Source organism: Carassius auratus, chromosome 2 (assembly GCF_003368295.1).
Source record: "Carassius auratus strain Wakin chromosome 2, ASM336829v1, whole genome shotgun sequence".
Taxonomy (NCBI): domain Eukaryota; kingdom Metazoa; phylum Chordata; class Actinopteri; order Cypriniformes; family Cyprinidae; genus Carassius; species Carassius auratus.
This window is the reverse complement of record NC_039244.1, coordinates 16,830,505-16,857,353: the sequence shown is the minus strand read 5'-3', so window position 1 is coordinate 16,857,353 and position 26,849 is coordinate 16,830,505. Positions and strand designations below refer to the sequence as shown.

At 35.3% G+C, this 26,849-nt stretch overlaps 1 protein-coding gene across 4 annotated transcripts in view; it reads right to left on the bottom strand.

The window, feature by feature from the left end:
• LOC113118097 (voltage-dependent L-type calcium channel subunit beta-3-like) overlaps positions 1 to 25,061 on the bottom strand; it is a 30,565-nt gene extending 5,504 nt beyond the window's left edge. Inside the window, exons 1-12 of one of the 4 annotated variants that reach the window (XM_026287006.1) lie at positions 24,627 to 25,061; positions 7,176 to 7,253; positions 5,609 to 5,731; positions 5,345 to 5,484; positions 5,139 to 5,200; positions 4,934 to 4,956; positions 4,742 to 4,822; positions 4,344 to 4,402; positions 4,109 to 4,218; positions 3,472 to 3,480; positions 2,449 to 2,600; positions 1,047 to 1,142 (exon numbers count right to left, since the gene is read on the bottom strand). In XM_026287006.1, the coding sequence (XP_026142791.1) occupies positions 1,047 to 1,142; positions 2,449 to 2,600; positions 3,472 to 3,480; positions 4,109 to 4,218; positions 4,344 to 4,402; positions 4,742 to 4,822; positions 4,934 to 4,956; positions 5,139 to 5,200; positions 5,345 to 5,484; positions 5,609 to 5,731; positions 7,176 to 7,253; positions 24,627 to 24,674 (981 nt within the window). In that variant the 5' untranslated portion in view covers positions 24,675 to 25,061. Of the gene's footprint in view, positions 1 to 1,046; positions 1,143 to 2,448; positions 2,601 to 3,471; positions 3,481 to 4,108; positions 4,219 to 4,343; positions 4,403 to 4,741; positions 4,823 to 4,933; positions 4,957 to 5,138; positions 5,201 to 5,344; positions 5,485 to 5,608; positions 5,732 to 7,175; positions 7,254 to 15,953; positions 16,303 to 24,626 lie in introns of those variants that run through there. The other 3 variants (XM_026287025.1, XM_026287016.1, XM_026287033.1) reach the window with 3 other exon arrangements.
• Between the last annotated feature and the right edge of the window lie 1,788 nt (positions 25,062 to 26,849).

Sequence of the window (26,849 nt, the reverse complement as noted above, 5' to 3'; positions counted from 1 at the left end):
CTCGCAACATCATAACAGTATAAAAATAACAGTCTCTTGATAATCACACAAAAACAGTTTGTGATTAGGCCCTCCAGCTAGGCTTGAATTAGAAATAATGGTAGTGTTCAAAGGAGGCCACCAAAGAGGTCCAAAATTTCTAAAGAAACAGACTCTAAGTTTATCAGATGTTATATATCAAGTGCATAACAAGGTTACATTTTGTATCATGATTAATTGACCATTATGCCTTAAAATTTAATTAACCACTCCACATGAAAATAGAGCTTATCATAAAATGTATGATTCATTGCAATGGGATGTTCTGTAAAGATATAGGAATAGTTCACTCAGTTTTTTTTTCTAATAATTTACTTGCCCTCAGTCCTTCCAAGATGTAGTGAAATTTGATTCTTCATCAGAACAAAATTCTGAGAAATGTAGCATTACATCTCCAGTGGATTGATACGAAACGTCTATCTATAATATCACTGCCTCCAGTGAAAAATCTATCCCCTGATGTCCCCTCACATCAAAATCCACTGACATATTTGTTTAGAACTGTTTTGCATTTTTTTTTTTTGTATTATAAAATGTGCTTGATCTATACATATTGCTCTTCTTATTCAGGCGAGATGACATAAATTTGTTTTTACTGGAAAAAAGCAATATTAACGGTTAAAAAAGTCTTGATAGATTTATTTATAACAAAGAGGCAGCTTTTCAGCTCAGAAGATGTTAACTGAAGAACATAAGTTTGGTGGTTTACTTGTGTATTTTTGTGACGCTTTAATCAGCTGTTTAGACTCTGATTCTAGACATTCTGATGGCACCCATTCACTGCAGAGGATCCATTGGTGAGCAAGTGATATAGGCTAAGGCTAAATTTCTCCAAATCTGTTCTGATGAATGAACAAACTCATCTATATCTTGGATGGTCTGAGTAAATTTTCTGTACACTTTTGGGTGAACTATTCCTTTAACAGAGGCGGATTTTTAGTAAAGGGTCATCTGTAATCATACAAAAAACATTTTAATATCTTTAGTATATATTTAAGTACACTTACATTAGGACACTGGGCCAGTTTGTCGGCGGCCACCATCTGAACATTCAAATGTTTAGTCTGAGATTTGCCCCTGGTCTTTATCAGTCTTGTCAGAACCTGAACAGCAGATGAAAAGAGGAAGGAAAAGGCACAGGAAGGATGAGTGGGAGGCACATGGGGTGAAAGAACAGTGAATGTTAGGTCATGTTGGATCACAAGAGAAAGGTTAGTGTTTTTGTGCAACCAGTCTTCTCTCAAACAAGCATTTCCTATGTAAATGTAATGGCTGCACATTCAAAAGCTTCTGGGCAGTAAATGAAACCATGCTTTGTGTAGCCCAGTGACAGACAGATAGATCTTATTCATATGACAGATATATATCATTTTGAATGATGTACTGTAGTGCACTTTAAAAGATATTTGTGGTTATTAGAAAAGTTTATCAAACAAGTTTACCACATCAGATATCGTTGTGCTGACAGAATAATCTTGTTTCTGCCTCCTAGTGGCAATTTTTATACCATCTATAATATATGGTATACTTGAGCATACCAGCAAATGATTCTTTTAATATTTTTCCAAACTAGGGAATTGGCACAGAGCAGCTGGAACTGGTTAACATACTAAATGAAAGCTGAATTCATTTCCTTCTGATGACTAAATAGCTATTTAACTGATGACTAAGTGTTAAACATAATTCTCAACACTGAATAAGCCCTGTTTTGAAATGTACCTCTTACAAAACATAAAATAAATTGCTTTGAGGTTAATTTTGTAGAATGTAGATTATAAGATTTTAAATGAAAAGCTATGGTAACAAAAAACCATTTATGCAAATTAAATGAACAATGTGCATTATTAAAAACATCATTTAGATGAAAAAACAAAAACACAGATCATACTAATTGATCAAAAGTCACAGTAAATACATTTAAAATTAAAATAAAAAGATTTATATTTCGTAAAAATGCATTTACTGAACATTCAATTCATCAAAGAATCCGTAAAAATGTGTCATGGTTTCATAAGTATCATAATCGTTTTCAAAATTGATAATAATGAAAAATGTTTCTTGAGCAGAAAATCAAATATTAGAATGATTTCTGAAGGATCATGTTACACTGAAGACTGGATCAATGGCTTCTGAATATCCAGCTTTGCCATCACAGGAATATGACATTTTACAATAACTGTACCTTTTAAAATATATTAAAATAGAAAACAATTTATACCAAAAACGTATTTTCATAATATTATTGTATTTTTAAATACACATTTTTGTGAGCATAAGATTTTTTTTTTTTTTTTAAACAATTAAAAATCTTACAAGCCCAAACTTTTGAAAAGTAATGTATAATGTTTGTTTCATCAGTAAACAAATGACTATTGAAAGAATGTTTGCAAGCTGAACAGAGTTTCTGACCTTGGGTGATGAAATCTTGACATACACCAGGATCGGGGCCAAGGAGGTCTTGCTTAGTTGGAGAGGGTGGTTAATGGTGTCGGCATCAAGAACCACAAGCTGTAGACTGCGTGCTAACTCAAAAATCCTCTCAACCTCTCCTTGGATTTGAGCTGTAGGGTCAGATTAAGAAATAAATGAGACTAGTCAACCAAAAATCCTTTTAAATGACATCTTCAAAAATATGATGCTGTCAAAGTACAAATCTGCTGAAGTGTAGCCAAAAGCACTTCAAATGTAATGGGAAGCTGTTTATGTCAAACTCCTTGAGTATATGTAGGAAGATTATCAAAAAAGATAAAGATGAAACATTTCTTCCACTTTCATGATATATATATATATAAAAGGGTGTATAAAAGTGAAAGCCCCATCTTCAAAACTAAATGCATTCCATACACAGGTCATGCAATATGTCAATGAAAACAGAAATGATCAAAATATGCTGACAGAACGGTTCCTCGTCCACAGGATGCAGCAGAACAATGGTTTAAAACTTGCTCTTTAAAACTTATCTTTCACAAATCACAAGACACGGTCAAAAAAAAAAAAATTGTTTTCAGTGGTTTTACACTGTTTTCAAGTTAAAATATCAAAACACTCTTTTGTTCTCACTGCATTAGGAAATAGTTTTATTTTGTCAAGAGAAAAACTATTCTTATTATCTTACTTAATTACATATCTTATTTCTATATATATATATATAATTTTTTTTCTTTACTGATTAAGCAGCACATAACTCACTCTTACATACACACTAAATACTTTGGCTTGCATTTGTTTGACCAATAAATTGATGTATAAATTAGGAAGGTCAATGGAGATTTTGTGGTTAACACAAGCCGAAGCTTTTAGAAAGCAGTGACCTTCACTAAAAGTAGCAGGGCACTTTGACACTTATAGTGTTCTCTAAGAGGTAAAGCAGTTCTGGTGACACCAACAGGAGTGAGTTGGGGAACAGAGACAGGCTACTGCTGTAATACATACCCACGGCATCTGAGAAAAGAGAGCAATGTGTGGGACAGAGTGGAGAAAACAGATCTCCTTAACAAAGTGAGCTACACATCTCAGATCCACACTTGGTGAGAAAACACATCCACTAATGATAAACAGCCATTTAATAATTACAATCAAAATATACTTTTAGTGCTGTGAGAGATACAATTTAAAAGCAGTGGGAGTTTCTCTGTAAGTGGGATATTTTTTTCCTTTTTTTTTCCAGAAAAAAAAATGTTTTATTAATCAGTATTTATGTCTTATTTTTAAACAATTATGAAAAAATCTATCAAACCAAATAACTTGTTTATGTATTCAGTCTACCTTCTTAAGTAAATGTATTAAACAAAATTGAGACAAAAGTTCTGATTAATAATTTATTTTTGCAGTGCAGGATCAGGCTCTGTTATCCCAATGTTAAATAGGTAATTATTAATTTCCTTTATTAATACATAAGTAGCCTATATTAATATGTTTGGGTGCAACAACCAATACATTCTTTCTCTCTGATTCTGCATTAAATTGTTTATTTATTATTTCAAGCCAGTACATTTATAATATATTGTGTACTTTGTATGGAATGACATACAGACAGAAAAACATGAAGAAAACAGCAAGTAGTGATTACCTAAACTGGAACGGGTGTTGGAGCGGTCCATTATGGCGTGCTTGCTGGGGTTGTTGAGGATCGATCGCTTGGCAAGTGCAATATCTGCTGTCACCCGGGTGATAGTAATTCTAGCAAAGGATTTACATATGAAAAGTCACAATACTCTTTTTGTCTACACACAACCATTGTTATAGTAAATATTCCTTTGAAATGAGTCAACAGTCCATTAACTCCTTAATCATGTGCACCATACCTTCCTTCAAATCTGTGTTTTAAAAAATCAAAGAGAGCTTTTTGCATCATGTCTGTAACCTGTAAATTGAAATAAAAGGTAGAAAACACGCAACTCAATAATAGTACTTCATAAAAGTGTAGTTTCCGTTATGTACACTAGAGGGCAGTACATATTTGTGCATCACAAGTGTGGCATAAGAGAACAATTTAGAATTTAATCCTCAGGTTGGGCTATAAGACACATTACAAACAATGTATTAAAATAAGAATAGTACTTTTCATGTTTTATTCTAAGATTAATATATTATCATATGTATTCTGAGCCACTGGCTCCTTTGAAGCAAAGATCCTCAGAGAGTTTGGACAGTGAATGCCTAAACATTGCACTTAATGGAGACATGAGGCAATGGCCCTCACCTCATAGCCCTTGAGCGAAGGCCCCATGAGTACCACGGGACGCATGGAAGGCACAACATCATATGCAGCCAGCTGCTCTCCCTGAAGTCAAAGAAACTGGGTGAAAATATGCTTCAACAAACAGGCAATATATGAATATAAAAATAAATGTGTGTGATGTGGTCTTAATCACAGCATTATGCACTTGCTCACCGATTTCTTCTTCACTTGCTGAACTAAAGGATACAAATATTAATTTATATTTAAAATAAGAAATTTTACGCCAAATTATAACACTATTTATGTTCCACATACATACTTTTTGTCTAAAAAGGGGATAATAACAAATAAAGAATTATCAATTACAAAGGGAAACCTACATGCTAATGTAAATAATGTACATGAAGTGTCAGCGCACCTGTTGGTGGTGGAGCTGCTTTCTTTGCATTCATATCATCTTTGGCAACACTAGCCGCTTTACTGTAAGGAGAAAAAAAGCATTTTGTACACAATGAGTGTTGGCGCAATATATGCACATTTAAACAGCTGATTCATCCATGCAATAAGAACACAAAGATAACAAAATGAAGACTCCACACTGCATTTTTAATGAGATTTGTTTACTTGGCCAGTGCTTTGGCAGCCTTCCTGGCCTGCACCTCTCTTCTGATCAGAATTGTCTCCAGGTTCACCGGGCTGGGGATAAAACCAACCTCTCCCCCTTCCTTTACAGGCCGTCCAATCCACCAGTCATTGTTAAATTTCTGTAACCAACAACAAAAACAACACAATATTTTAGATATAAAAACCATCTTCATCGACTATATTGACATTCATTTGATTTACTTCAGTGTGGTAATCGTGCAGGTGATCAGGGAATACACTGACCTCTTTAATATGCAGGAAGTCTTTAGCTTCAAAAGAAACCCCGTGGCCTGGTATAGGGACGTTGTCATCATCTGCAGGAGTGTAGGTGAAGTTTGTGCGCACAGCGAAAGCAACAGGCTTAAACTGAATAATCGCAACAAAAAGGAAAGATTGAAACATAATTAAATAAAAATACACTGAATGCATCAGAATCCTTTGTGAGCAAGAACTGCAACAGTATGTTTCTAGTAACTATATGTAAACAAAATCTCCACGTGAAGTGCAGCTCTACCATTTTATTTGTAAATGTGTCCATGAGGTTGTGTATAAGTTAAAGGCAGCAGACAGACCAGCATGCTGGAACAGAAACACTGGTGATTTGAGCAATGGCACATGTGCTGCACTGCCCCAGGCAAGTTACTAATAATAGCTTTCATTCATTTACCTTCAAACCCATTGCAATGCACAAATTCATTCTAAAAGAGCTCCATATCAGCCCAGAAAAGGGTAATGCTGTCTATTGGCCTTACTAAGACTTACTGTATATTACAAAGTATCAATTATTTTCTTTTAAAAAACAATCCTCCAAGTCTCCATATTTTAAAATACTGTAATCTTTTTGTTTCTAATCAATAAGTCAAAAGTCAAATGAAAAAAATGGTTCAGAGTGGATAAGCATAATACTCCCTATAATTTTTCAACACTGGTCAATTGCAAAGTCCCTACCATAAAAAAAGTCATTTATAAAATTCTGTAAAATAATGTTTATACTGTTTTTAATCCACTCATGTAAAAACAGTTTTGATATTTGATATTACATTCATGTTTAAATGGGGCAAAATAATCACATTCCCATGCTTTTTAGTTAGATAGATTTTTAAGAAAACCATAAAAACCGCCAATAAAGGATTGCAAGAGCATTAAAACAAAGTGATACCATTATCTTTTACTGACTTAAAAAAAATCACTTTGTTTAATTAATTTATCGTATTATAATTTGGTATTTAATTAAAAGAAAGTCAAATGTCAACACTATAGCAGTCTAGCTGCTTATAGCCTGGTTTTTAAAGGTGATTCTCTGTGGGAGATAGAGATTGTGGACTAAAGCAGGACATGATCCTTTCTACCTAGTACCTTAATTATGAAAGGACCTCAGAGAGCTCACTGACGCAGTTATAAGGGTTTCATTCAGTTTTTAAAAGCTGAGCAAAACTGGACTCTGTAAAGAGCAGATGATAAAACACAAAGTGTTTGTTGTTTGTTGCTCATTCATGGTTTGCCACAGTGCTTCTTATCTGTTTTTGGACTGTATAAAAGAACAGAAGAAAAGGTAACTGTAGCTATTGTTTGTCATTTGCATATAGAGCATTGATTTTGTAGAGTACAAGATTTAACACTGATGTGCTGTTTAAACGCAGGCATTTGGTGATTATCTTTTTGACACAGCTTCCTTGTTACTTTGACAGGGGAAAAAGAGCAATGTAAAATGTATGAGCACATCTAAAGCTGTGATATATTTCGGTCCTTGTTGCCACCGTCACTGGTAGCAGGAATGGGCAGCTGAGAGAATAATGGAGTTGCAATCTACCTTGGCCTTGTCCAGCTGGACTTGGGCATTCTTCTCCTTCTCCTCAGTGGCCCCTGAGTCCTGACGGTCCGCCGAACCCTACCACAGTCATACAAGAGTAAGAACCAGCATTATTATAACAACCAGACTCATTCTCTTTCCCGAGACATTTCTGTCCATTCTGACTCATTCTGACTCACAGTAGCAACAAGCACTTGACTGTTCACATAGCGTTAAATATAACACTCCATGTCAATGTTGAAATGATTAAGCTGAAACTATGCTGTCTTTGAATCAAATAAAATAAATTAATAAATATTTTAAAGTTTAAAACAGAGATAATTTATCCTTACCAGGTACAAAGATCTTCTCATGATATGATTAAATCATTAAATGAGGCATATGCATTGATAATACACTGTTTTCAGTAGAGATTACTCCACTATATAAGGACAGTGTCATCAAAGTCACAAATGATCCCCCGCTTTCTCCTGCAGGGCTCCTTCATCAAATTTTATTACCAACTCCTCTCAAAGGGCAGTGTTCAAAGTCATGCAGAGTTTCTCAGTAATGTCAGGCAATAAGAACTAAAACTATTTAGCTGTGTCAAATTGATCTTATAAATTGATATGAGCATAACACTCCCTATCATTTTTCAACACTAATCTATGGCAAAATGCTACCACAAAACAAAGATTGCATTTATAAAATTTCATAACACAATGTCCATAATGTTTTCAACTCGGTGATGGGAAAAGCAGTTCTTATGACACAAAATCTTCTATATGAGCTGCTAATGGGTTTGATAATATATATTACATGGTATCTTACATGGCATCTTCACAGTCTTTTGATGAGAAATCAAAGCTCTAGAATATAAGGCCTACAACATTAACTCTTTTTTTCTATTTAAACAATAAAAACGGGTGAGGTTCATTCTTAAGTTAAAAAAACAAACAACAACAACAACAAAAAAAGTCTTTCTAGGGCAATAGTGAAGAACATCAGTAAAACAGTTCTGTAGTCTTTTACACTACCATTCAAAAGCTTCGGTTTAGCATGATTTTTTTGATGTTTTTGAACATTGGAATCTCTTATGCTCGCCATTTATTTAATAAAAAATACAGTAAAAAGTTATTGTGAAATATTATTATGATTTAAAATAACTGTTTTCTCAAAAATAAGATAAGTCTCAAGGCCGAGCCCTGGCTACCCTGGCCATGTGGACTTGGGGCAATAATGCCACTCAATTGGACAAAAATGCACCTGCACAATTAAAATAAATCTATTACGTCTGTTGTGAATAAAGTGAAAATGAATGAAAAGTGTAGACTGCGGCATTGAATTAAGATCAGCTCAGGTTGCCCCATATTTATTTCCATTAGTGTTTCAGCATTAAGCATTATAACCAATCATGCACAATGCAATCATTGAAAATCATCATGTGAAACCCACCTAAAAAGGGTTTAGAACCTCCCCTGAATTACACTTACATTAGGTTACTTATCCTTACCCTAAAGTTGGTTCACCCTCTCATGCTTAATAGATCACCCAATTATGCTTCTCAAGTAAATGTATCTTAATGTTAGATGGAAATATAGATATTTTACTATAAAACTGGAGAAAGTTCAACTTTACTGTTATGTTAATTGTTTATTATATACATATTTTATATATATACATATATATATATATATATATATATATATATATATATATATATTTTTTTTTTTTTTTTTTTTTTTTGTAAAACTCCAGCAACCTAGTTAACCTCACTACTTATGCATTTTAGTCATCAAATTACATTTCAGTTACTCTCATTTCTAATATTCATGATGTCATGATGTCTGGTTGTACGCAGTCTGACACCATCATACTGACTTTAATATAAGGCTGATAACCTTGCTGTCAAGACAGCCACTACTGGTCTTGTGCATATGTTGTGTTTTAGATACTGGAGTGCTGGTCACCCCACTATTTTTTGCTGGTAAACAGTACTTCACCAGCTAGACCTGCACCAAACCAGCAAGAGCCTGCCTGAACATCATCAGGGAAAAAGTTTCAATTTAGATTGCACATGAAATCATCACATCAAAGCAAAATTGTAGTTAAAGTTGTAAATGGTGTAAATGTTTCATAAAGTCATGTCAAGAATGTCAATGTGAGCTTGAATGTTATTAATAATAAATATTGTGCTCACAAGTGCTTAAAATAAACAGGCGTAATGCAGTACCCATTAGATAAACTGACTCAAGGCCATTCTGCAAACATAACATCGTTTGTGTTGAAAGAAATGAGGTTAATTAGCAGAGAAGGCGGTGAAACGAGATTGAGAAAACGAATGACAAAAACGAGGAACTAGAGGAAACCAGGATAATTGGAGGGTGGGGAGTGGAGAGGGCTTTCCCCATAGGCACAGTCATGTAGAGGTGCTCACTTTTGTTTACTCATGTCTGCCATAGACATCTGTTCACTCAGCACCACCTCTCCTGCAAGTCAATGTCATGGAGAGAGCAGTACAAAATGTTCCTGAATAAGTAACCAATGCCATGCTCACAAAAATGCTCATCCACCCATAAGAGTTTAGTGTGGATTTGGATCATTTATATTCTCATTCTTAGATCTATTAAGTTGAAGTTTAATTGTCAACAGGGGCAATGCACATTAAATTAATAAACATAACTGTAAATGTGCCAGAATTAGCCAAAAAGGCAATTTTTCATCTGTAGACTCTTGACAGAATGTGAAAAGGTCAACCTAAAAGAAAAACTAAGCATCATTGCACATACACACATCATATGAAAAAAAGCAAAAAGTTAAATACAGACAAAAATTACAGAACCATGAATGCACAGTAAAAAAAAAGGTCTGCTAAAATACAAAATATAAGTAAATTATCTAGACAAAGTAAAAATATGAGGGAAAGGGGAGAGAGAGAGAGAGAGAGAGAGAGAGAGAGAGAGAGAGAGAGAGAGAAAGAGAGACAGAGAAAGAGATGGCAACAGGGGAAGGCAACATAACCAAGAGAAAATTAGTACAAAGAAGTCTATTGTCAAGAAAAAAATACTAATGTTGACAGTGCTGAGTTGTCAGTGACCATTTTTTGAGATGAAACTGAAAAGAACCAAAAGTATGTAATCTTCTAATTGTTGATGGGATGGAGTTCCATTCCCATGCAGCCTTGATTGAAAATACAGACTGACTGAATTTACATCTTTTGAAAGGAATAATATGTCCCCTTTCCCCACCCCTTGTAGATCGGTGAGCAGTTGTTCTTATATTCACAAACTTTTTTAGTGGTGAAGTCAGACTGTGTATAGTCTTAAACAGTAGACAAATATGTACATAATTGATCAAGTTATCCCAGTTTAGCACATTATATATATTTTTAATATTAGACAATGATAAAATTGAACTGATTTCTGATCAAGAGTTTTTAGTGATTGTTTATAGACTGGTTTCAGAGCAGTAATACTAGCTTGCGACCAAGTGGTTAAACAGTAAGCAATATGATAAATAATCATGGAATGCACATACATCAAAGCGGCCTCAGACGACATATAATGTAAAACTTGATGATAATGAGTAAACTTTTGAAATTTGAGTCCAAATCTGACCCGGTTACAGACCATTTTAAAAGTTTGGAAACAGTCAGAACATCGAGGTGCTTATATTCAGATACAACTTGCAATCTTTCCCTGATACAAAAAACATCTGTCACAACACTTAAACTATTAGATTTGCTAAAGAACATACTCGCTATTTAGAGATGTTTAACTGTAAACAGCATTGTTCTTGCCAAGCTGTGACATGAACCAGGAATTGTGTAAGTTGATTTTGTGTAAGTTGAAATTGTGACACACTACTTCCGTGTATATAAATAACAGTGTCATCCGCATACATTCATTCCAAGTGTTAGGAAATATGGATGGAAAATCATTGATGTACAACATAAAAAGTAAAGGTCCCAGAATAGGTCATTGTGGAATACCAGTGGATATACTTGGGGGGGCTGACTTAAAATTCAGTATACTAACATACTGTGTGCGACCTGACAAACATGATTCAATCCATTTTAAAATATGTGGACAGAAATACAGACTTAATAATTTGGACATAAGAATTCTGTGGTTTACAGTGTCAAAGGCCTTACTGAGGTCAAGAAACACAGCCCCAACAACCACTCTTTTATCTAGTAAAGACTTTTCCAGTGAAGTAGCAATTTGCCATCTCAGTTGAATAGTTTGCTCTAAAGCCAAACTGCATTGGTTGCAATGCACAATAACTATTATTCAAATAATTAGTAATTTGCGCAGTCATCAATTACTCTGCAACCTTTGAGACTACAGGTAAAATGCTAATAGGTCTATAATTGCTAGCAGAGTGTGGATCACCACTTTTGAATATAGGCACAATAACAGATTAATTCCAAGCAGACGATAACATCCCCTGAGAAACTGAATGACTGATATTTTTAGTGATAAGATTAACTAATGACTCACTAAGCTCTTTAAGCATTACCACATCCGTACCAAATATATCCTTTGCTCTGGATTGTTTAAGAGATGTACTGTAATTGTTCTTCTGACGTCTAATTCAGAGATTGCCCTTAGAGTAAGGGCTTGTTGCACTGTATTAACTGGATAAACGTATGTATACTCAGGAGAGAAACATTGTGCAATTGTGACTACAGAGTCAACAAGGTAATAATTAAGTGCTTCGGCTACATCAGCTCGATTGTTAGTCAGCTTCCAATTTACCATCAATTCAACTGATTAACTATCTTTTCTTTTGTCTCCTTTTAAGTAGCTCAATTGATTCCAGTTTGTTTTAGAATTACCTCTTGCCTCTTCAATTATTCTCAGAAAAAAATAAGCCTTTGCTTTTCTCAGGGTCTTTACCAACTTGTTCTGTAACTTAACAAAATGTTGTCTACCATGTCTACCATGACCAACTTTTTTTTTAATTAGTTCTAAAATATCTGAATTCACCCAAGGGACAGTATGTTTTTTTATTTTTAGGATTCAATTTACGACTGAAATCTTTAAAAGTGCTCTCAATTTTTTTGGGGAGAATATTCAAATGATATTTTCCGGTAAATAAATCATCCCATTTAATCTGATGGTTCGCTCTTCTAAAGTCATCTACTGTAGTTTGTGTTTTGGAATCCAGTAAGAATCATATTTCCTTCTGAATTAATTTAATCTCTTACTAGATCATTTTCTGGACACAATATTAAACGTTTTTTAAATTCACCCTGCTCAATTACCAAAAATGAAATCAATTTGAGACCTTGTTGAATTAGTTATTCTTAAAGGGCCATTTAATCATTTTCTTCAGATCGAAGTGATCAGTTATCTGTTTGAGATTCTTTCTAACTGTTTTATCATCTCAATTAAAATAAAAATCTCCCATAATAATAACTTTGTTGTTGAAATCATGCTGTTTTAGTCATTAATTGTTTAAAGTTTTTATAGAAACTAATATTTTAAGATGGTGGATGATAAATTACAATTAATACAAAAGACATCTGTGCTGATAAAATTAGAGACAGACCAATACATTACAAATCTATGCAATTTGCCAAAGCAATTTCATTACACTGGATGCCAGTTTTCAGTTTTCAGACAAACAAAGAAAATCTAAATTAGAGTCTAATAAAAGATGATGAATTTGATCACTTTTTGATATAATACTTTGTACATTCAAATGACCACATAAGAGACCCTTTTGCTTGACTTTAGGATCCCAAATTGTTCTTGATTGATTTATTGTCTGAGAGAATTTTTGAAAATACCTTGATTTACAGATTTCCTTTTTACATTTTGTATAGACTTTGCAATCTCTTGTGAAGTACCTAAAACCGAGTTCACAGAAATGGAACTGGCCGGTTACTCGATTGATGCAAAATTTCCTTCATTCCCCAAGGGTCTCGTAATACACAATACCAAATATCGTATTAAAGAGTGAAGTCTCTCCATAGTACTCATAGTACTTCAGTGTTCCTTCATATTCAAAGGCACATTAACGCTGGGATTGACTTACTAATGCAAACCTATTTATCAAACCACAAAGTGAGCGTCATCAGATTTGACCTTCATTTTGATTCTTTTGAGCAGTTCAGATGTGGACCTGATTCTGGTTTGGATCATTGTCCCGGTCCATCACCCAATTAGGCTTCAGCTCATGCCCAGATGGTTGGACAATCTATCTAAGAAGTGGCTGGAATGTCGCAAATAGTCCAGGCTTTACAGTAGCAAACCATACCTATGTCATCAGTTTGCTGCAGTAGGATATTGTTACAGAGGAATCATGTATTCTCTTGACACCAGGAAGACCTGTAACTTCAAAAAGTTATCAATACAATAGAGAACGGTGTGTGTGTGTGTGTGTGCATTAAAAGCTGTAAGGAATTGTGGCAAGAACAGACGTTGCTATGGAAACCTCAAGAAAAAAATGTGCTGGCTATGCAGTAAATTTCACAGTATGGCTTAAAATCTAGGTTTCCCATTAAACTAAAATATAGTAGTATGATATGATATGGTATAGTATGATTTTCTAATTAAAGTTTATTTTAAAAGAAATTATTTTAAAAGAAACAACTCAGTGTATTGTGTACATTTTTAAATAATTATAGGATTAATAAGTAAGTCACAGTATTACACTAGTGGCATTTTTAGTTCAGTGCTATTATGGTTTGAGTCCTGGGCTTTACTCCAGCATCCACCTCCTGCAACCTGTGTGACTCCTGCTACCGCACCACAGAACATGTCATGAGATTTGGGTCAGATCCATTTAATGAGTCAGCACCTTTTACTTCAACACTAAGTATAGCAGGAGCCGGAAATTATGGGATTTTCTTTCTGGAAAATAACATGAATATATATATATATATATATATATATATATATATATATATATATATATATATATATATATATATATATATATATATATATAAGCTTATATAAGTTTAATACAACATTTGATCATTTATTTCATTATGTTCAGTTTGGTCTCAGGTGAATATATGGGTAACAGAGAATACTAATTTTCTGAAAGGTCAGGACATTTTCCTGAGCTCTGACTGGACAGGACAGAGGACAAATTGTGGATGGTGGAGAAGCACATTTCATTTGCAACTGCCTCCTAATCTAATTACGACTAAGATTAAGATTTCCTGACTGATGCTAAATGAGCTCTGGCAGGTATTCAACCACTCTGTATTCAAGGCTATGCCAAATGTTACTGTTTGTACAATATAATGTAATGACTGTATAGATTTGTTTTTACAACTTGTAATTTGTGAGTAAATAAGGTTATCATCTTGAAAAAAGGTAGATAACATGCAAAATAGTACACTGAACATTTTTATTTTTTTATCAGTTGTATCAATCTGTAATATTACATAGAACTTTAAATATATCATGATACAATAAACATTGTGCCAGATATAACTATGTGGTTGCTATAGGTTAAATGATAAGGATTGTTTATAACATTGATCAGTTTTTAGAGATGATTTTAGTGTTTCCCCATAAAAATAGACTGCATAGCACCAACACCAGTTATAATTTTTATATCAACCAAACATTGTGCCAGTTGAGGCAATAGGTACAGATCTGGCCCATTCTGTACTGAAACAAAACACTTTATGAGACCTATGGGAGAGACACTCATGCACATTACGTCTCTCTTTCTCGCTGTTGCCTCCTGGTCATGATTGCTTCTCTGTAAGGAGATTAAGATGGCATGCGTCAGTCCAGGATTTAGAGAGAAAGAGACGAATGCAAACTCGTCCTGTCCAATGGACAACACAGCAGATAGAGACTAGAGTTTCACACGTCCTCAACCAGCCTCAGCTACAAAACAAGGACTAAATGTTTTGTTTTCCCAGCAGACAAAAGTTACTGCTTTTCAATATCTCTGATCAAGATGTCAAGCATAACTGAATGAAACATTAGTGACTGGGTTCTGAAAAAAAAAAATCTTTAATTTAAAATAAAAATTAAAATTGTCATGCCCACTTAAGTTTTTTTTGTTTGCTTGTTAGTTTGCTTTTTGCAAATTTTGGATTTTTTAATATGAACGTGCCAACTAGGGTATGAAAAAATAAAATTTATTTAACATGTACTCTGAAAAATGCCATTTTGGAGTATGAAAAAACTAAATTATTCTAGATTTATTCAATTTTAATTTAAAAACTTTTATTGTTTTATATATATATATATATATATATATATATATATATATATATATATATATATATATATATATAAGCATAACAATAACAGTTTAATGCCCCCTTTACAGGTCATAATTTTTCCTATATTATAAGTATTTAGTAAAGCAAACTACTCATTGGGATACTGTCCCAAAAATTAAAAACACGCTCACACAAAATACAAACACAACACCTGTTCTATATTTAGAGATCATTTGAGAAACAGCTGAGTTTTGTAATCCTGACAATTGCAAAAGGATTATGTTCATAACACTGCTCAGCACAATTCCATCACTTTCAGCATCGCATTGATTGTGCAACCTGTCACGTGGAGGTTAAATTTCAGGATAATTATACTTTTGCCATAGAAAACATCCAGCATAGGCAGAGCACTCTTTACTGGTGCACACACAATGTATTGTCTATATGGTATAGAAGCAATGATGCATAGCAGCTCATGCTCACATGGATTACAGCTGAAAGCAACAGATGGCAATCTCCTCGAATGGCACTCTCATGTCTACCTCATCATCACTCCCTCACACTCACACTCGCAAACACACAACACATTTTACCTTTTTCTTGGGTGGCATGCCCACTTGCTCGCTTTTCTTTTCGTTTCTCCACGATTAACAGCTTAAGTAGAGGTCAATGTTATGCTCTCACAGCCGAGATTGACCACCGACTGAGAAATATCCATGTACTATCCCCTTTAATCTGTTCTGTCCCAGGACAGCCAGCCAACTTTTGTCAGATGAGCCCTAAGCAGGTTTTATGGCATGTTTTGTGTGGTGAAAATCATAAAGTCGTGAGCCTTGGGATTCTCTGATAGGTGTCTCAAACGATGAGGACGGAAAGTCTCTCCATGAGTGGATACATGAGCAGTGTGAGCAGCTTTCGCTGTGAGTGGAGTTTGCCACGCTACACACTCCTCCACCCTCCCCCGCTCTGAAGGGCTTTATTCCACAGCGTGGCATCTGTTGCTACAAGCACGAGCTGCAAACCTATGTGATTAGCAAAACTGGTATACAGTATATGGTATGTATCAGGACATCTCATAGTGATTATATTTTATATGGAGACAAAATTGTAAATTTACATCTAAACTTAAACTTCACAGGCCTATCAGTAGATTTAAAATGAAGCAAGATTTGAAATATACAAGCCTTTCAGATAGTGGGGAGTGGGGACTTCTTTAAATATCCTCGCAAGTTGGTTTTCAGCATATTTTACTATATTAGTGATGCCTTTTTCACAAACTAATCAACTTTTTAATTAACTAATTAGTTTTGCATCTCACTATACTGGCTTTCTTGAATGAATCATAAATCGGTTGAGTAAAATATTCATAAAGATATCGGCTGAATTCAAAATAGCATACTAGAATACTACTTTTATAAATTATGACATATAACAATATTAGAGAAATAGTAATTAAACTGACCATTCCTGAAGGAATCAGTCAAGTTTTGACAGTCACTTGGTGAAATGCCTGCAGAAACGGCCCATTGCTCTGGACTTTCAGCGCTCTCAGACTCCACTCAATCAATCAGATTTGACTGGAACTAATCTTTTATGGTACAAGAGTCACAAATTGTTCAGAAATCTTCAGATCGGATCAGACAGCATAGGCTGAATAAATGCAAATTATAAACACAGCAAAACATGAGAGAAAATTTGACATTTTAAATGCATAAACAACAGCAGGAGCATGATTCACCAGCTTCACACATGGAGCAAACCCTTGGCCAAATATTATATCAGCATTAGCCATATATCCAAGTGATAGGTGAATTTGCATCAAAATACTATAGTTTCGACTAGACAGATAGCTTTTAATATCAACAACAAAAGGAAGTGATGTCTCCTCCATTATAAAAAGTGTTATATAAATATATAAAAAAAGTCTATTTATTTTGCTATCCTAACTGCACATGTTATTTTTCATGTTGACTACAACCATATAACAGACTCAAGAACCTCTACTAAATAAGGAAATACAAGAGACTTACATTGTTAATATATACAGTCAACTATAATTACTGAAGACCAACACTGTAACCCACAAAGACCATTACATATTTCTAGATGTCCTATATATGGCACTAATCAGATGACAGAGTATTAAAGGTGTACACCTGAGAGTGAGCAATTGTGATCCTATGAGGGGGTGTTATGTATTTTAGTATGTGGATTTCTCTTCGAACTTGCTTTGGAAGTAGATGACTAATTATGAATACATACAGGCCTTGTCATTTTACATTTCACACCCTCTCAACCAGTGTAATCATTCTTAATTCTCTATCTTATTTCAGCATGTGACTATAAAGTTGCCAAATGCAGAAAGAATGTGAATTCGCTAACACAGACCTTGCTGGAAAAAAGTGAGAAAGAAACATTAATACAAGACACAAAATACTGTTCTTTTGGCATAGACAAAATATAGTTGGATCATTCTGAATAGTTCTGGATACTATCTTTAAAAATAAATGTAGTTAATTTTGCTTATTTAGTTAGCTTATTTGTCTTCTGTTTAGATGCATATTTTTTATATATTAGGCATTAAATACTTCTGTCAAAATAATTGTCTTTTGATTATGATTTGGTTAATAAAAATGTTAAATGCTTCTCAGTGGAAATGAGTAAATCATATTTCCTTTCATTTCTTTAGACTTACATTTTTATGGACTAATAAAAATTACAAAAATCCAAATTATGTAATTTTCTGAGCCAAGGATATGAACATTACAATCTTTTTTATTTATTTTTTATTTATCACTTTAAAATGTCATCAACCCACATAAACACATGCAGTCATGATCATTCCATGAGTACACAGATGCACTTACTAAATTACTAGGTGACAAATCGGCGTGAGACACTTTATGTCAGCCACATTTCCGTAGAGCATCCATTGACCATAACAATGTATGCTACATTGTCTAAGTATAGATTGCATTAGCCTAGAAATAATGCATTCCACATCACAGCTCTACATCTGTTTTAAATTATTATTTTATAGATCTGCACATTTAAATATACAAAAATGCATTAATATGCATGTGAAAGCACATGCAGTTGGATTACGCTTTTCACACACACACACACACACACAGTGAATCTATAAGCTTCTTATGGAGGGGTGTGTGCAATGTAAAGCCATGCTCAGTAATACACTACTCAGAAGGACACAACCAGCCAGACACACACTGCTGGAGTTCTGGCCTCAGCACCTCTCCTCTGGTCCATTCACACACACACACACACAGCTGGAAGACAAACATCTGTCTGACCTTACAATCACACCAGAAATGATCAGCCTTTCAGTGGGAGATTGCAAATTTAAACTCCACTGCTCCTAAGTTCTTAAAGTGACAGTTTATACAAAAATAAAAATTCATTTTGTCTTTTAAAATAATAATTTAAATGTCATTATTTACTCACCCTCACGTCATACCAAACTGTCTTCTTTCTTAACAAAAAAAAACTAAGATTGTTTTGACTGTTTTCATACAATGAAAGTCAATGGGGACTTTCCCAACCAAAATTAAAACATAAAATAAAATAAAAGTATCTCCTTTTGTGTTCCACAAACGAAAGTAAGTCATATATAACTGGGTGAATCGTGTGAACTCTCTGAGGGATTACATTTGATTTTTGCTAACTTTAATGAATTTCTGAATTCTTAGCCAATCTGAATATTTGGCTTTTTTTTTGTACATAAAATGTTGTATAGCTGATTGTTTGCTTAAATTACTCCAGGAGAGCTTAATTTGTGTTTCTGGGAGGGTTTAATTTTTCTCTCTCTGTAATCCTTGTTCTTAACAGCATTCAGGTCACTCATTACGCCTGTTTGAAATGTGTCCGGGCATGAAAGCATCTTTCCCTGCACATCTGTTTGAATATGGCATTGTAAATCAAACTTGTAAGGTCTTCAGGGACTATGGTGAAATGTTTAGTCTAGCTGAGCTGCATTTTGTGATGTTTCAAACCTCAAACCACTTTCACAAGATCACTGTGCTAATAATGTTAAACTAAATTCTATCACACATAACGGCTAAAGTTGTAGCATATGATATTCTGCAATCTTTATATGCTAATGATGACCTTTTTAAACAAGTCATATAATTCTAATCACAATCTGGCTCTCACAAACTACAAACTGTTAATAGAGGGCTTTTTGCAACCTAAGGTTCATGTAAAGCCAAACATCCAAATGAAATCCTTGTGCTTTGAATGACAAATTAGATAGACACACACATATAATGTTCCTCAGGGTTTACAGTTTTAGTTTCAGACAGTACTCACCCAAGAGACGTTTTTACTCTTAAGAGTTCTGGGCATTTCTGCAAACAGGACAAGAAGAATCAGTTACTGATGCCCTCAAGTTCCAAGTTCACCTCTGAGATCTGTGGCCCATTAGCGCTGATGTCTGGTCCCACTGAAGTTAGGCTTTGATATGATACATGGTGGCCATCAGCCACATCCTACACAATGAGTACCAAACCTGGCATGACCAGAACGTGACAAAAAAACACAAAGTTTGGTCTTCTTGTCTCAAGAATCATTTTCTTCCTTCTCAGTCCCTCTGACTGGCAATGCATTAAAATACTGCATGAATATGCAACGTAACATCTGGATGATGCTCCGCCCCAAAATGCTGGAGGCAGGAACTCGAGAGAGGCCAATCCTGCCCACTTAACAGCTGGGAAAGGAGATTTAACATGGAAGAAAGAATAACGTGGAGCACAGGGCATGTCCTGCCCAGTGTTGTTAGACAGATTGTATGTCTCTCTAAAACAGGACGAGCAATGCTCATAATCCTCCAGCACTGTTCAGACACTCTCTGTCCTGCCTCTGGAATAAGTCAAAGCACTGAACACTGCAAAACAGCATGCTTCCCATACCCATCAACACTATCCTTCTCTCTGTTACGATGACAGGTCTATAGTTAGGGTAGCACCACGTTGAATTTTTTTGACAGGAATGAAAAGGAGGCTGTGAAGGACAGAACAACAGTGTGTTCAATGGATTGCACTGTTGTATAAACAACATACCAACTGTTCAGCTAATGAAATGTATTTCCAGAAGTAAAATAAGAATCAGTAGGCAAAAATAGCATAACACAGATTTAAAAGTTGTGCGTTGTGAAAATTACGCGATCTAGGTCCACAATGTGCATTATGTGCCCCTGGATGCCATTTCTATCGAAGGGATCTCAGGACTTGATTTAGGGCCCCCAAATTGTAAACCTGCCCCTGGTAAAGTCTGTCCCACACAAACTTGTTTTCATCAGCATCAAGGTCTAGACTGTATACTAAAATGGACTGTAATACTAGACCGTATTGACCACAAGAGAAACACATCTGAACTATAATGGACAAAGTATTCTCTGTGATGTAATACTTATTCCAAGAAATCTGTTGAGCGGCGATTCATACCAAACAATCTTTCCCTTTAAAAAACGAAACACAGGGAAACTGATCTGATTTCAAACTTATTTAAACTTTTTTAGAAAGCTTTGTCAGGTGCAAATTCTAAAAGTTGTTAAAAAATACTCTCAGAGTGAGGAAAGCTGGCATATCAAACAAAATAAAATGGGTTTGCTCAACCTTTTCATTTATATAATGTGGTTTACTTGAATGCCAGAAATTGGCATTAACAGAGGCATGTCCTTCATCTGCCATCCTGTCTCCAGTATCCTGGCAGGATAATGACAGAGAGGGTGATCTGCCATTAGCCACTGCCAATAGCCAAACAAACACTCAATATAATTCAAGTTCACTCAAGTTCAATATCTGTCAAAGAAAAACAAGAGTTGAACATCGAATTGGAAGAATATTAAAGTTGAAGTTGAACCACGCCATGTTTCCAACCCCTTCCACTAATATTAAATGCTTAATACTTTATATTCTCAGGTTAAGCTGCTAAGTGATATATTTCCATTTAATGATTGCTTCATGAAACAGTTACTGATTATATATGTTTTTCCTCACAATACCATACCGATGTAAACCACATCTAAACAAAATGACATATAAAAACCTCAGTAGGTGTAACCTTTGATCAAGTTCACAGGCCCTTAAGTACCACCACTGAGTCAGAAAGTATTGTCAAGTGAAGTGATAAATTTGTCTGTAAGAAATGTCACGTAAACCTGTATGAAATCTAAATTGTGCCTTTTACACAAATACTCTAGTATAATCCATGTTAGAAGATTAGATACACAACAGAAACCAAAAGCACATGGAAGGGAATTGGAACAGGCCGCACCTCCCAAGTGTACTTCAGAGGCTTAACATGAAAGTTCAATCCATCCAACACATCAGTATCACAGAAAACTCCCACACTGCCTTGTTCTATACTGCAGACAAAAAATAGATTTTGGAATTTGTGGGAAAAGCATCTCACATAATCCCCTTTGTCTTCTTTTCTAATAAAAATCTCGAAATTGTGTAACTTGCTTGCAATAGATGCGATTGGAACAGGACATTCAATGCTAATTTTTTTTAATGCAAATACTGCATCCTACAATGCAATGGACCTGACTTCACTTTTCAGTATGATCAGTGTGTCAAGAGTTTTTATACCAAACTGGATTTAAATTAAATTTATTGTATATTTAAATAGGCTGTATAAAGTATGTATACAGTATGAATACTCAATACGCTGTTACAAGGGCTGTGCCTGCTTGGAGAACAGGGCCTCGCAAACAGGGCCTAAGAAATTTAAAAAGCAGTGCATTTTTTAAATAATTCAACACTTTGTTGTCAAACTTTACTTTGTGACTTTATATACACTTGCATATATGTAATTATTTTATTAACATTTCACTAAAATCAAGCTAAAATGGAATTACAGATTTTAACCAGCGAATGTCAGACTTATGTGTTTTGTCTGTCATTAGAGCTGTCGCATCTGAGGCATCTGATTTGAAAGACTTAATTCTAATCTATGCACAGTTTATTTAAGACTAATTAGTAGTTTAGACACACAGAATTAGACACAACAATAGATGCTTTTCCACTGTCAGGCCAGTGCAATCCAGGGCTTAAAACGGGCTGGGTAAAACTCTCAAACTTGACATGCAATACATGGTATTGCATGTCAAGTTTGAGAGTTTTACTCAGTGTATTTAAAATTGTAATTTTGGGTCAAAAGATATTACCTGAGAATTTCAAGAAAATACGCTAGAAATCCACGCTTTTTAATGCTACGCCGAAATGGATAGTCCAATCTGTCCAATCGCTACCATTGTGTTTATTTAAATGGGGAGTCATCACATTTATCACCAGTAAAATATGGAGTGCCACAAGGATCCGTCCTAGGTCACCTTCTTTTTTCAATATACATGTCAATATACATATAATATTATTAGAAAAATACGGGATTGGTTTTCACTGTTATGCTGATGATACTCAGCTATATATCTATATCCAAGACAGAGATATTAGTTATTGGACCAAAAAACAGTACAGAGAATTTTGTAGATTACAATTTGCAACTAGACGGATGCACTGCTACTTCCTCTACAGTCAAAAATCTGGGTGTTATATTAGAAAGCAACTTGTCTTTTGAAAATCATATTTCCCATGTTACAAAAACTGCATTCTTCCATCTTAGAAACATTACCAAGCTACAAAACATGTTACCTGTTTCTGATGCAGAAAAGCTAGTTTATGCATTCATGTACTCTAGACTGGACTATTAATGCACTTCTAGGAGGTTGTCCTGCATCTTCTATAAACAAGCTACAGGTAGTCCAAAATGCAGCAGCCTATTTCCTTACCAGGGTAAGAAAATATGATCATATGTGTAATGTATAATGTATCTCTTAAATTGTGACTGCAGTCGCATCTGATCAGCTGTGCATTCTTATTCTTTAGCTTGGGTTAAACTAATTAGTTTTACTTTGTTGGAACAGCAGCTATGCTAATGATGTCTCTGTTTGTTTCTATGTTTTGCCACAGGATTTACATCCCGTGGTAACTAGGATTTACACAAGCTTCAGTCTGGATACAGAACACCTGAGAAGAGATGATGCTGACTCCTCAGAGGACCTCAGATGATGCTAACCCTGAATCAACAAACAGAACTAACAAATATTGCTACAAGTGTGAGTGCATCATAATTGCCATTTATGATGTTCATCGTCTGGCTGACTTGTATTAATGTTTCAGAAAATTCTGATCATACTTGCACAAACAGACTTACTATAAGCTACTACTAAATATTGTAGAAACGTAATTTTCTGTTGTTTTGTTGCTTTTGTAATGATTTGTATTGCAAAAAGCGCTATACAACTAAACTTGAATTGAATTGAATATCTTTTAATTGGAAGTCACATGATCAGTTTGACTACTCTAAGCTTAAGACATTGATCTTGACTCCCAACTGTACCTAGAAAACTGACAGCACATTTCTGAGGATTTGGAAACATCTGACACAGCGGTTACAGAAGTGTTGGAGCTTTCATTTTAGAATTCCTTTCTTTGCACTTCTGAGTTCTGCTGCCTGACATTGCATACAGTCTGAGGCATGATAAGCCTATTTACTACCTGTTTGCTTTGACAGCTTTGGAGCTCTGTGTGCTTCTGTGTGAGTGTGATCCCCTTCCGCCTGCTCTGGGGGATTTAGGTAAAGCATTCAACATGACACGCACACAGTGACTCACGCGTATCTCATTCTCTTCTTTACAAACACTCTCATTCACTTTCTCTCCATGCGGCAGTCCAGGTAGCGGGAAGAACTTGGCTTGTATAGCAGCGAGTGTATTTTTTAGACCTTCTACCTTTTTGAGTCGAGTTCCCACTGAGAACGTTCCCGTACGTCAAATGTTATGAATGATGACGTACTCGAAGAGAAACTGTGGTGGTGGCGATTGTAGTAGTAGGTGGATTATGGGATATTTTCAGTTCTGACCTCTTCACTAAATGCTAGTGAGGGAACAGGTTGCCATGTTGAAATCATAAAGGTCCAGATGGCAAAAAAACAGTTCGGACATTATTAATGACATCAATTTCAGCCCTGTGTTTAGTATTATGAAAGGTAATGTACACAAAAACACTCAATGAAAACTTTAAGGAGGCGCAGAATGAAAACACGTACCATTATTTTACAATTTCATGTTCTACTTATAGAGTGTATTTGCTACCGTTATTCAAAACTGTATGTTTTTATGCAGTGGGTTTCTTTCCAAGAGCATTCTGACAGTGGAAAATCACGTTAAGCATTCTGCGGTTACTCACATAGGTGGACTGTTCTCTCCGCCAGTGTCCCAGACCACAGCAAAACATCAAGAGAACATCCAGGGGGGGTCGTGATGATGGTGCAGCCAAGAAGAGTCTAAATCACTCTTTCTGTGACACACAGCCTGTGGATCCCTCTCCGTAAGGGACAACCATCACATCAGTCTGATGAGAGACATAACAGCATCAGCAGCAGGTAAGAGTCTCCGTTCCACACAGCCTCAGGTCCAGCCCGTAGGTTTACAGACCGCATAAAAAGCAGACATTCCTCCACAAACAGTGAAGAATGGGATGCAGTCAGTCAAAGTGAGTGATTCACATCCTTCTGCTGTCCTGCTGATGCTCGAGACCAACAGGCTCACAGTCCATTGGCTCCAGGTGTGTGTGGGAATTATTTGTTCGGATCTTCCCTCGTTGAGTTTGTCTCCTTATTTATTTACGCCCTCCCCAGACAAACCCCCACCACCACCCTCCTCCCACCGCACCCCTTTTTTTTAAAGACAGACACAGGCTCAGAGTTTAAAATTGATACACGGTTTAAATGTCATATTCCTGCCTGACTTTCTCTGCGTCAGCTTGTCCCCGCCCACCTCGGCCAATCAGAATGCAGATGTGAGGCGCGTCTGGGTTGCCTTGTCTCCAGTCCACACAGGCAGAGGAGGCACGAGTCCACCATCTGCTGTCTTTCCTCCCCGGTTTCTGCTGTTCTCTACCTCCACAACTCTTCCCTACCTCTCTCCCCTGTGGATTCAGGCTCTTTCTGTCTCTTTTCCCCCTCTATGTCATCAGGTACACTCCTGATTACCTGTGTAACCCCCTTGTGTCCTTTCTGTTGCTGTTTTCTCTTGCTCCCTGTTGCTACACCGCATGCTAGAGCACTTAGTGGAGCTCGTAATGAAGGAGAAACACAGGCTGAATTCAAATGCACTTTCTTCTTCCTCTCATGAAATCTCAGCCCCTTTTCTGTATCACAGGCTTTATCAGTCTGTCCACTCCTCTTCTTTATCTGTGTACTCTATCTGAGTGTCTGTCCTTGCTGTCTCCTCTCCCTCTGTTGTCCCCTGCTGAGGAGGCGAGCGAGAGCTCATGCAGTTTCACTTGCAGCATCTGTTCACATGCTGACTGTCAAGTTTAAACGGAATTAATTAAAATTAAGCTCTGAAATCCATGTGAGGCAAACTGAGGCGAACAATTCAGTCACACTCAGATATGGGTTTTTAACATCTCCTTTCGAGGGAATAAATTTAGCCTCACTGGTTAGATGAGAATAATGCTGAGCTGAGAAAATAGGCTTGAAATAAGCATTAGACAGAGAAAGAGTGCTATCGAATTCAGAGGATTCTCCTTGAATACTAATATGTTTGGGGTTTCAGAAAAAAAAAATCATATGAAATTCATATAAAAGATATCATCACATATAAAGCAACACCTTGGCCATACATTTAAGATTTGTGGACATTTAATAGAAATTAAGTAAAAATCTGTTATTTGGTTAGCTGTTGGGTAATGAAAAATAAATATAAGTATAATATAAAGCTCTGTCACACCTAACACGGTTATTGCTCTCAAGGTAACAAACACATTACATAGTATCTGACAACAAGTGTGAATGAAATTATAGCAAGCAAAAACATGAGGTTTCATTTATGAGATTCGATGCAAAGGGATTTCTTAACATCGTGGAAATTCAGCTATGTCTCATAATATGCATCAGAGTTGAGTCAAAGTATTACTGGTCAGGCTTTTTATGAAAAGCAATCAGTTTTTACATGATCAGGACATATCCTGGTATAAGGTTAACTCGCATTACCTTAAGTCAATATCAACTGTAGCTGCACTCACATGCTGAGATGAAATCCAACAATAAATCTGTGCAATATCAGATGTTCTTAATAAATTGTTATATTTTACAAATTTGAAAACATACATTGCATTAATTGTGATGCAAAGAAAAACAACAAAGCATAAAGCCTTAATGCATGTAAAATATACTCAAAATATTAACACAAACAGCATTTACAATACTGGTTAAAAGTTTGGAATAATTAAGATTTTTGAATGTTTTTGAAGACAGTCTCTTATTCTCACCAAGGCTGCATTTATTTGATAAAAATACCATCAAATTAGCATATTAGAATGATTTCTCAAGAACCATGTGACATTGAAAACTGGAGTAATGAATATTCAGCTTTACCATCAAAGTAATATATTACATTTCAAATA